The 13,240-nt window shown below is 33.9% G+C and overlaps 1 protein-coding gene across 1 annotated transcript; it reads right to left on the bottom strand.

Annotated features, from left to right (window-relative positions):
- Positions 1 to 9,624: 9,624 nt before the first annotated feature.
- Positions 9,625 to 12,648, bottom strand: LOC139862585 (UDP-galactose/UDP-glucose transporter 3-like). Its single transcript, XM_071851201.1, has 7 exons — positions 12,291 to 12,648; positions 11,640 to 11,737; positions 11,394 to 11,524; positions 11,265 to 11,295; positions 11,067 to 11,170; positions 10,826 to 10,947; positions 9,625 to 10,316 (listed from the first exon to the last, which is right to left on the bottom strand). The coding sequence occupies exons 1-7, from the start codon at positions 12,383 to 12,385 to the stop codon at positions 9,908 to 9,910; spliced, it is 990 nt and encodes a 329-aa protein (XP_071707302.1). The 5' UTR covers positions 12,386 to 12,648; the 3' UTR covers positions 9,625 to 9,907.
- Positions 12,649 to 13,240: the final 592 nt, after the last annotated feature.

The following is a 13,240-nucleotide window of genomic DNA, read 5'->3' as shown; positions in this document are numbered from 1 at the left end:
TATGTTGGAAAAGCTCAGAAAAGTTGAAACTGGAAAACGGACTGAGCTAACCACGAAGGAGAACAAGGACAAATACAAGGACCATACCATATATTCAAAGAATCCAGGTAATTCTGGATCCGATGAAACCTTCAACGAATATCTTGCTCCGTACTCATGTTAAAATCTTGCGGAAAATCTTCCTCATCAATCATCGAACTTAGAAATTCCAAAATATCATCATAAATACCTTCGATATTTCTGAAGATATTTTCATAAATATTCTCGTCCGAAATTATTTATCTCTTCATGCTATCTATATTACATCATAAAGGAAACTACTTTAGTTTCTAAATTTCTTTAAAAATTCGAGTTTAAATTATGAATGTTTTTGAAGTAGTGTTGGGAACTGATGCATGAGTTAGTATAATATAATGACACTTGATCAACGTGATTATATTACAGTAAGTCATGCTGAGTTTCTAATGGGACGTGATGATTCACAGATCATAACGTCATCATGTGCCATGTTACATAACTCTTTCATTCTACTCAACTCATGAACAAATCAAGAAAATGTATTCTTGATGGTTCTATCTTCCGTGATGTTGATAAATTTGAAAATCAAATCGTGCTATCACGTCCCTTCCTGATTAGAACATTATAATCATTTGAAACTCTATATCTACAAATTCTGGACCATTATTCGCTTGACTTGAAGTCGGGAAGAGAAAACAAAAGCATAGAATATAAATCCCGATAGCAACACATAAATTACAAACCGCATATATCAATGTTTACAGCAACATAAATACACGGGAGAATTAAAAATATTATAATCCCAAGGGCGAAGTAGAAGAAAGCAGATTCCTCTGGTGGAAGTTGGAAAAGAAGAATGATTGTTGTGATAGTAAAGATGAGGACAAGGGTCAGAACTGGATTAAACATTTTCAGAATCTTTTGGATGTATGAAACAAGAAGGAAAGTATAGGAATGGTGAGAATTAGGGAACGAAAGAGTTTAATTTATAATGGAAATATCAGACAGAGTAATCGAAGCAGATCACCGTATTTAATTAGAAAGATCTTAATTTCCTCATTCGTCGAAGAATCAAATCTTTTAGATTTCGAAGATTTTCTTTAAATCCCTTGAATTCCGGAATTCAACCCCGACTCTGTCAAAAGTTAAGACGAATCTTTATTTTTCCTATTTCAATCTTTCGCGATAGCTTCATTCATACGCTTCGATTAATCGAATCATTTTATCCATATTATTCAATAATGATAAAACTCTATTTATCAGCTCATATTCGTCAGGAAAACATATTTGTTGTTAGCCATGATGACCTCACCCGAATTTCGGGACGAAATTTCTTTAACGGGTAGGTACTGTGATGACCCGAGAATTTCCGACCAAATTTAAACTTAATCTTTGTATGTTTCCGACACGATAAGCAAAGTCTGTAATGTTGAATCTCAAAATTTTTGAACTGTTTTCTTACATTCATTAAACCCCGACTGCTCACGACGATTCACGAACCACTATTTATAATTAAATACTTATATATTTGAATATATGAATATATAATAATAATTTGAAATATAATTAGAAATATATATATTGTTGTTATTAAAGTTATTATTAGTAATATCATTATTAAGTATTATTTGTATTATTATTATTATTATTATCTTTATTTCAAATTATTGTTATTATTACGTTTGTCATTATTTTTATTTTGATATTATTATTAATGTTATTATTATTATTATTATTAAGTTAGATTATTATAAATATAAATATAAATATAATTATTAATATTATTATCATTATTACTTCTATTATTATTACTATTAGCTTCATTATTATTAATAAAATTAATATGAAATACTAATGTTTATATGATGAATATTATTTTGCTTCTTTATATAAGTAATACACAAATAAATATATATACATATATAATGATATATAAGGATGCAAATATATATATATACGTAAATACATATACATATACATAATACAGATTTATATGTAAATACATATACAAAAATAGATAAATACGTATTTAATCATAAAATCCAAATTTCTGTTTTGCATCATAATCAAACTGTGTTTGATTTTTGTTTTCTGTCTACTACATAGTTAAACATCATATTCAATTCGTACGAATCACATTCAACAAATCCAAATTCTGTTAGGGGTTCCTTTCCTCTTTTATCTTCTTCTTCCTGGATTGATATCAATCTGTAGACTCCATGATCACTACAAAACAAAATTTAATTGAGTCATTATGCTATAATAATATCACTTACTTTTTACATAACTCTCTTCTATTGCAATTCGAATAGAAACACAATTATTAAACTGGAATTTTGAAGAAAACACTTTGTTCCTTTTTCCTTCAACCGTGAGCCACCCTACACTACCCTTGTTAACCATCAATTCTATTTTATTTTTCTTTCGATCATCATTATCCTTGAACCATAAGTTACTAAAGATTGAAGCCACTTGGATTGTTGTTACTATCAACTAACAAATAACCTACAATCACCTACTCGTTTCCTTCTTTCCTGTTGTAATCACCCGAATACCACAACCACTACTTGATTCGGTTTCATGCTCGAAGTTATCAAACAACCATCTTTTAACCATTACCATAATCTCGAAGTCAACCCAAACCGCTCCCTGTTAACTATCAATGAATCACCACCATATATGTTGAATCATCTTAAACCCATTATTTGCGGTATTATTCTTTCTGTTATATTTTTTTTACTCTTTTCTTTATTCATCAAGCATCTCCACCGAATACCCCTTGTACTATTTTCTGTTTAGTTTACGTTCTTCGAAATTGTTGTTACCACTTGTGAGTGCTTTTATACCCTTAAACCGAATCATGAGCTAGGATAATGTTAATTGAGTGTTGTCTTTTTGGCCATCAATTATCAAGTGAGAACTACCCACTTGCCAAATTATTCGCTAGTGAACAATAGTGGAACATGATAATAACTTAAACAAATGATAAAGTTGATAGTGATAGAGTGAAATGATGATACTCGTGATCATAATTGGATATTAATTATTGATACAAAGCAATTGTATGTTTCGGTGGGGCATGACATGGGGGATCCAATGAGAAGAAGAATATTGCTTTTGCTATCTGATCGACTAGTTTAACCGACATGTGTGTTGATACTATTTCCTTCGATCCCTACTCATCAACAAACCCTACAGCTGTGTGCTTATTATTTTTTTTTCTCTCAAACATATCTAATTAAACCAATGTATTCATGCTGCAAATTTTCTTCTGTGTTTTTCTTTTTGATCGAAGCAAACACCACCACAAAAACCGAACAGCTGGTCGATGAATCTGTTTCTAATTCTTTTATTTCCTCCTTTTTCCATATGGCCGACGAGATCAAAAGCAACGAATCCCACTAGTTGCCTTTTTCAATTTTAAAAATCATAAATACTACCAACATCTATAAACAAATGAGCCCCATCTCACCGTTAACTATTGATGCTGCATCGATCCATACACACACATCCAAATTCGCTGAAAAGATAAATAAAGTTAGTGGGAGACTTGATAGTGATTATCCACCTAATATTTCCCTGTTTTTTTTTTCGGTTTTGGTAATGGGCCGAGACACATGCACCATTATAGATTATTGATACTTGATTAAACAAAGTTAGTCATAATGCAAGTGGGAAATAAAGTTACATGTTGTAACCACCTATTCGTTCTACACATTTGAAATTCTTTGTGTTGACTGTCGAATTTAAAGGGAAAGCAGAAGGCCGATTTTATTCTTGCTCTGTTGGGCTCATGAAATTATAATGGGGTTTATTAAATGGCTAAATGAGTATTACATGTTGGGCCAAATAAGGCCTGGGCCGAATTAAATTGGGGAAGTCTGGAGAATAAGGAAAGACGGGTTATATTGGGTTGGTTACGGAAATAATATAGAAAGACACAATAGCTCGACTGGTTGGTGTGTTTGTATGTGAGCGGGAAGTCATGGGTTCGAGCCCTGCAAAGGTCTTTTCTTTTTAAGATTCGTTTTTAAAAGGTAGTTCTCGAAATTTTTATTATTATTATTATTATTATTATTATTATTATTATTGTTATTATATTTTCTTATTTTTTTTTTTACTTGTATTGTTATGTTATCATTATGATTTATTAGTAGTATTGTTATTATCATTAATAGTAATACCATTATTATTACAAGTACTAGTATTATCACCAAATATTATTATTATGATAAATATTACTACTAATATTATAATTAGGAGTTACGAATTATTGCTATAGAAACTTTAATTATTGTTTTAGAAATTATATATGAAGATTTTATTATTGTTAATAACAAGTTGTATTATTATTAAAATTATCACTAATAAAAAGATTGTTATTGTTATTATTGAGTATTAGGTATTATTATCAAAACTACTATTATTACCATTACTATAGGATTATTATAAAAACCATCCTTTATATTATCGTTTATAGAATTAATAACCCTATTATCATTATTATTAGCATTATCATTATTATTATTGTTATCACCTAAAGTATTAATTTAGTATTATCAAAATACAACTTTAACAACCAAATAAAATTGATATATATATATATATATATATATATATATATATATATATATATATATATATATATATATATATAATTAATACATATAACACAACAAACTTAATATGTTTATGTACCAAATGAATATATGAAATATATATATATATTATTAATATAAAAAGGATATAACTAGTAAATCTATATATATATTTATTCAATTACAATTATGTGTATTAATAAATATATAAATGATATAGGTTCGTGAATCCGAGGCCAACCCTGCATTGTTCAGTTGTTAAGTATCGTCATATGTATTTTTACTACAAAATACATTAGGTGAGTTTCATTCGCCCTTTTTACTCTTTACATTTTTGGCCTGAGAATACATGCAAATGCTTTATTAACTGTTTTACAATATTTATATGCGTGAGTTTCATTTGCTCCCTTTTTAAATGCTTTTGCAATATATATTTTGGGACTGAGAATACATGCGCTGCTTTTATAACTGTTTTACAAAATAGACACAAGTAATTAAAATGACATTATATGGTTGAATGATCGAAATCGAATATGCCCCTTTTTATATAGTCTGGTAATCTAAGAATTAGGGAACAGACACCCTAATTGACGCGAACTCTAAAGATAGATCTATCGGGCCCAACAAGCCCCATCCAAAGTACCGGATGCTTTAGTACTTCGAATTTTTATATCATGTCCGAAGGAGGATCCCGGAATGATTGGGGATATTCTTATATGCATATTGTGAATGTCGGTTACCAGGTGTTCAATCCATATGAATGATATTTTTGTCTCTATGCATGGGACGTATGTTTATGAGAAATGGAAATATGAAATCTTGTGGTCTATTAAAAATTATGAAATGATTATTTATGTTAAACTAATGAACTCACCAACCTTTTGGTTGACACTTGAAAGCATGTTTATTCTCAGGTATGAAAGAAATCTTCCGCTGTGCATTTGATCATTTAAAAGATATTACTTGGAGTCATTCATGACATATTTCAAAAGATGTTGCATTCGAGTCGTTGAGTTCATCAAGATTATTATTAAGTCAATTATATTTGGATATATTATGAAATGGTATGCATGTCTGTCAACTGTCGATGTAAATGAAAGTTTGCCTTTTAAAAACGAATGCAATGTTTGTAAAATGTATCATATAGAGGTCAAGTACCTCGCGATGTAATCAACTGTTGTGAATCGTTTATAATCGATATGGACTTCGTCCGGATGGATTAGGACGGGTCCTTTCAAGTAGCTCTCGATAAACAGGGCTATGATAGTCATTTCAGTAGAGGCACATGGAAATTGTCAAGAGGCGCTATGATATTCGCTCGAGGACACATTTGTGGCACACTGTACAAGACTCATGTGAAGATCTGCACAGACAGTATTAATGTTGCAGAAAAGGAGGCTTCACAAAATTTATGGCACCAGAGACTCGGTCACATGAGTGAGAAAGGGCTGTCTACCCTAATAAAGAAGGAGCTTATCAATGTAGACAAGGATGATGCACTAGATCCTTGCAATCATTGTTTGTTTGGTAAGCAGCATAGAGTCTCGTTTAATTCATCTTCAACGAAAAAATCAGAGTTACTCAGTCTGGTACACTCTGATGTTTGCGGTCCCTTGGAGGTTGAATCAATTGGCGGCAATCGATATTTTCTGACGTTTATCGATGATACTTCTCGAAAGGTGTGGGTATATTTCTTGCGGACGAAGGACCAGGTGTTCGATTACTTCAAACAGTTCCATGTCATGGTAGAACGTGAGACAGGAAAGAAGTTAAAGTGTCTTCGATCCGACAACGGCGGTGAATACTCTTCCAGGCAGTTCGATGCCTATTGCAGATCATATGGCATCCGACATGAGAAGACAGTTCCACGTACCCCTCAACACAATGGTATAGCAGAAAGAATGAACCGAACAATCATGGAACGTGTTCGGAGCATGCTCAGTATGGCTAAGCTGCCAAAGCCATTCTGGGGAGAAGCAGTCAGAGCCGCATGTTACTTGATCAACCGATCTCCATCAGTACCACTGAATTTTGAAGTTCCGAAGAAACTTTGGTCTGGAAAGGATCCATCATACTCTCACTTACGAGTATTTGGATGTTTGGCGTACACACATGTATCCAAGGAGCTCAGGCAGAAGCTGGATGCAAGGACCACTCCATGCATATTCATAGGCTATGGAGATGAAGAATTTGGATACAGATTATGGGATCCAAAGGAGAAAAAGGTGATCAGAAGTAGGGACGTGGTGTTCCATGAAAGCCAGACAATAGAAGATATTGAAAAGCCCACAATATCTCAGAAGACAAATGTTGCTGCTCAGGTGCCAGAGGCAACAACGGAATCATTCATGAGAAATGAATTTTCAGTGCAGGAAGAAATGCCAGAAGTAGAATATAATGAGGAAAATGACGGTGCTGAGCAGGGGGAGCCACAACCCCATCTGCCAGACGTTCCAGCACCATCACAAGGTCAAGATGATGGTGGATCTCCTCAGAATGTTCCAGAAGTTCGTAGATCTGAACGAGGTCGGATTCCATCGAGTAGATATCCAGAATCCGAGTACCTTCTACTTACTGAATATGGAGAACCGGAGAGTTTTCATGAAGCAGTAACTCATAAGGATAAAGAAAAATGGTTGCTCGCAATGCAGGATGAGATGGATTCTCTGCAGAAAAATCAAACTTATGAGATTGTAGAACTTCCACGCGGGAAGAAGGCACTGAAAAATAAATGGGTGTTCAAGCTGAAAAAGGATGGTAGTGGAAAAGTGGTGAAATTCAAAGCACGACTTGTAGTCAAAGGATTCCAACAGAAGAAAGGGATTGATTTTGATGAGATATTTTCACCAATAGTCAAGATGACTTCAATTAGAGTCATACTTGGATTGGTCGCAAGTATGAACTTGGAGCTTGAACAGATGGATGTAAAGACAGCTTTTCTTCATGGAGATTTACATGAAGAAATTTACATGGAGCAGCCAGAAGGTTTTGAGGTTTCAGGAGATAACCTCGTATGCAAGCTGAAGAAAAGTTTGTACGGTTTAAAGCAGGCACCTAGGCAGTGGTACAAGAAGTTTGACTATTGCATGGTGAGTCACGGGTACAAGAAAACTGCAGCAGATGAGTGTGTATACATTCAGAAGTTTTCTGAAGGAGATTTCGTTGCTCTTCTACTTTATGTAGACGATATTTTGATCGTAGGGAAAGACGCAACGAAGATCAACCAGCTGAAGAAAGAACTCTCTAAGTCTTTTGACATGAAAGACTTAGGACAGGCTCAACAGATTTTGGGAATGCAAATAACCCGAGACAGAAAGAATAAAAGGTTATGGCTATCTCAGGAGAAGTATATTGAACGAGTGCTTTCACGTTTCAATATGAACAATGCCAAACCTGTTAGCATTCCATTAGCCAACCATTTCAAGTTAAGCAAGAGTTCTTGTCCCTCATCCAAGGAAGAGATCGGGGAGATGTCTTCAGTACCATATTCTTCAGCAGTTGGAAGTTTGATGTATGCGATGGTGTGTACAAGGCCCGATATTGCTCATGCAGTGGGAACAGTGAGTCGTTTTCTCTCCAACCCCGGGAAAGAGCATTGGAATGCAGTAAAATGGATTCTCAGATATCTTAAAGGTACAAAGAATCTATGTCTTTGTTACGGGGGAGCTGATCCAATCTTGGAAGGCTATACAGATGCGGATATGGCCGGAGATCCTGATAGTAGGAAATCTACTTCAGGATTCATTTACACTTTTGCAGGGGGAGCTGTTTCATGGCAGTCAAGACTACAGAAGTGTGTTGCATTATCCACAACTGAAGCAGAGTATATTGCTGTCGCAGAAGCTGGAAAAGAAATGTTGTGGTTAAAGCGTTATCTCCAAGAATTTGGAATCAAGCAAAAGGAGTACAAGGTACATTGTGACAGTCAGAGTGCTCTAGATTTGAGCAAGAACTCCATGTATCATTCCCGTACAAAACATATTGATATTCGCTATCATTGGATACGCGAGGTAATTGATCGACAACTGTTGAGACTAGTGAAGATCCATACAAAGGAGAATCCTGCGGATATGTTAACAAAGGTGGTGACTCGAGAGAAGTTGGAGTTATGCAGAGACATAACTGGAATGTTCGTGGATTCGGCTGGAGGGGGAGAATTGAAAGTTTCCAGCCTACAATCTAGAAGCTCACCTTCTAGATGTTCAAAGTAGCCTTCTTTGAACACCATGTAGAAGAAGCAAAGATGAACACGATGACGGCCGCCCACCATCTCCGTTCACACCATTCCACCGCCATAGAATTTTTACTATAAATAGAGGTGCAAACCTCAATTGTAAATCATCCTAAATCACTCAGAGAAGTGTAATCACAACCTAGAGAGTGTGTGTGAGTTTGAGAGTTTTTTTTTTGTAAGAGTTTTGTAATACTCTGTAAATCTATTCTTGTGAGTAATAGAGTTGTTTTTCTCTCAAATTTATATCTCCCAACGTCCAGGCGATCCCCTCTTCCTAACATTTTATCCCTTATATCCTACTAAATGTAAGTGATGGCTATGGAATTATAAATAGCCATCACCTTCCTACTTGCAAGGGTTAGCCATTGCTAGCCATTCATTCATCACTTTCACCTACACCTTTAAAACACACACTTCTCCTAAAGACTCTCAACTTGTATATAGCACATCTTAGAAAATCATTCAAAAACTGAGTACCAGAAAAAGTGGTTGGTATCTGCACCAGCACATCCCAGAGTGCAATAAGCTGTAGGTCTCTATCAGAAGCCAACTGTCTTAAAACCAAAAATAGAATACTATAGCTCTGATATTCATTATTCAATATGTATGCCTTCAAAACTTGAAGATGATAGAGACCTATGCTTATTGTGTAATTAAGTACCATTTTCTGTACTGAAAAAACAAAAATTATTGTTTGGAAGAATACAAAATTGAGTGACCATAAAAAAGAATGTAACATGTCTATATTCATTATTCAATATGTATGCCCTCAAAACTTTATATTTCAACAAACATACTAAATAATACTACGTACAGTACATAACTTCTCGATGTCTTCCTCAGGTCGACGTAAGGCGTTTTTCACAAGCAACCCGTGGATCAGTAAGCAGTTACATGGGAGTTATCTTGTTCCAAAAAGCTGTTATAGACGCTAATGTTTTATTTGATCTAGTAATTCACTAATTTGTAGTAACAATGAGCTAAGGGATTTTGGGTCAAAATATTCTAGCTATTCAAAAGGATCTACCTATAAAATGAGTTATTTTTTTTTTTATTATTAAAAAGCTTTCTTCTTTCTTTTTATTTTCTTTGATTTCTTCCTTTTAAGGTAGATTTGATACGATAATCCGCTAAAGACCATGGCAACACTCCCCCATTGCTTTCGAGATAGAGGATTCCCGCTAAGTAACGATGATACCACAATACTGACAAATTTGCGTGTGGTTGTAATGGTGGTGTTGGTCAATGATCCAAATCGCCTAATTGTAAAGAAAATGAAGTTTTGACCGACTGCACCGCATAAACAGTAGTATAAAATATCCGAGGCTGCTTCGGGGTTGTCCTTGCAGAATTGAACCGCCTCGTATCCACTTGCTTGTGGCCAACCGAACATGAATATTGAATTGTAGATTGTACTCCATAAGTTCATTCCTAACATCATATCCCATGTGTTTGTTTTTGGGTACCTAAACATGACATTATCTGATTTATCAGATTAATTACATGTGACTAGCGTCAGATTAATTAACTGAAATGACAAAACATTGAATGAGGTTTTGAATCTTTTAGGGATGGTTTAATATTACTGTTACATTCAAAGAGGTGGCAATTTCGACCCATTTACTTATGACTGGGTCTGTTTGGGTTGTATTTATCATTAACGAGTAAAATGGGTCAAATTAAATCGTTATCGTTATTGTAGTTTAGAAGGGAACCCAAAAGAGTCTTCCGAGACATTCTTTAAAATCATATTATTAAACACTTTCATTATTATTAAAATTGAAAGTAGTCATTTTTACAGTCATGTATCACACTAATTAGTAATAAAAACTATTTTTTGCCATAAAAATATGTTTTAGTTCATCCCAGCCAATCACATCATGTTTGGACCACCAAGAAAGGACCATCTGTTTTCACAGATAACACAATCCGCCCATTTTGACACATTGACTAACGAAATGTCAAAAGCTTATACCTCGTAGAGATTGAATCTTGTGTGGCATTTGTGAAACCATCAAATACCAAGTTCAGAAAACAAAGCCCATATCCGAGTGGAGCATTTGGATTAGCCAGCTTGTTTATGGTCTTCGAGCTAGTCTGTTCAAAACAAATGCATTATTTGGGATCAATATATAATGGTCCTTGTAATTCTTATCATAAGCATACATTACATAACAATACATCATTAAAAATTTGTTCATTAAATGATTATTCACCTTTGCTAACGCAAAGATCGATACGCCGCCAGCAACAAGGAGGCTGCAAAGATACTCCTGGAACGTGTATTTAATACCATAAACTAGCGTCCCCATCAGCATTACTGAGTAAACACAAATTTGAAGCATGATTATATACTAATTAACTATTTAGTTAATGCTATAAAAATACTCCTTACAGATCACGCCACCACTCACCTGGAATCATTTTCGACGATTTTGCCATGACCTGCAAGTGACAACGACTAGATGAGTAATAATAAAAAAAAACTTATTCAAAACGTTACAATGCTAATTGTTTGATATATTAGCATATACGTAGTATACCTGAGCAGGATAACTGATATATTTTAGAGCTTCGATCCCCATAGCTGGCCCAATTGTATTTGTAATTCCGGCACTCCAGTAACTCCGCCAAGGAGCACGCCCACCCCTAGCCTTGCGCCATATATTTATCACTATATTCAATAACCGCACACAAAACTGTCAGTATATTGATTATCTAAACATAAAGTTCTAATAGGCTTAAATAAAGACAAGTATAACAGTGGTTATAAATGTTAATATACTCACTTATAAATGACCATATTAAACAAACAGCACTTTGTGCCAGGTTTAAGAATGCCAAATGTTCAAACCGTTCCTTGTTTCGCCCAAATCTCTTGGTAGACCTGATAATCAATAACCGCAAAAACAATTTAACTAAGCAAAATATAATAATATCCCAACCTGGTAATTATATAATAATTATGAAATTGTTTACTCCGTAGTTTATACGTAGTAACTTAGTAACCATTGACATGGTGAGCCACGTCATCAATAAAAGTATGCCACATAAGCTAAGCTAGAGAGTGGTTATCAGTAAATCAAATTGCAAGTGTAATCACAAAAAAGGAAAAGAATACGTTGCTATTCCATGACATTAGCCCTAGCTTCAAAATGTAACATCATTAATTTGTGATGTTAATTTGTAACAATCGCTCTATATTCCAATTGCGTAATACAACTATAAACTTATATTAAAAATAAATATGATGAACGAATCAGGTGCAGATCACATGATTATGTCCATAACTAATTAACTAAAACGAATTAAAGAGAATAATATAGGTATATAATCGTACAATGTATTGGTAGAAATGAATTTATTATTAATAATTCAATTCAATTCAATTCAATCGATCAATAAAAAGAAGAAGAAAGGCAAAAATAAAAATTACGTACAGGGTCTCTTGAAGAACGCCTTGATAAATATAAGCAGACCATATACCGGTGATACAAAACACTAGCTCCGCTGCACGTCGGCCATGAAAGTCCATCGTTGCCGGCGATAATTAATATCCTCCCTACCTACTTGATTAATATTATTTGAGATCGTACGAACCAAAATAAAATTAGCGAATATTAATTTGTTTAATTATTATTATTATTATTATGGAAAGGAAGAATGTTTAATTAGGTGGCCGGAGCGAATAATTATATATTTGATTCGATGTTCTTTGTTAAATTAACCTCCGTCGGCTCCTTGCATGGTTAACCGTTACGTATATGATATGATGATTATGATAGCCTAATTTGTTTAGCTAGGCTAGGGTGCAATGTACGTAATATAATTTGTGCAGCGTCACCCCCTCTAAACAGGAGCTCATACATACGGGGAGTATTTTATAATCATCATCGTGAGTTTTGTTAACGTGTGCAAAATGTAAATATTAGATTAAGCATGTAAATTATTACATAGAAAATTTGTTTAAAACGCATTAAAAATTAAAAATATAAATTAAATATAAGATTCAATTTTGAGTATTAAAAAAGGGGGATGATTCTCATACACACTTTTTTGATCCTCACACACCAATTGAGTATTATTAGAAGAGTAAAAGGTTAAAATAGGTGTGTGAGGATCAAAAAAGTGTGTGTGAGAATCATCCCCCATTAAAAAATGTTACTCCGTAGTATTTATGTATTTTAACTTAATTAAATACGCCCGTACGACTTAATGTGTACTAAATATTCTAAGATGCAATTTAAACGCTACGTTACTTTCCGGTAGATATAGGAAAGCTCGTATATTGGAACTTATAGTTTCAAAAGCCTTTACTTTTTCTGTGATAAGGACCAACCAGTGCGAACCTCGGTGATCAACCACGTCATGAAAACGAGGTGACTATCGT

The sequence above is a fragment of the Rutidosis leptorrhynchoides genome, chromosome 8 (assembly GCF_046630445.1).
Source record: "Rutidosis leptorrhynchoides isolate AG116_Rl617_1_P2 chromosome 8, CSIRO_AGI_Rlap_v1, whole genome shotgun sequence".
Classification (NCBI taxonomy): domain Eukaryota; kingdom Viridiplantae; phylum Streptophyta; class Magnoliopsida; order Asterales; family Asteraceae; genus Rutidosis; species Rutidosis leptorrhynchoides.
Note: the sequence above shows the minus strand (reverse complement) of the source record. Positions and strands in the feature narration are given on the sequence as shown.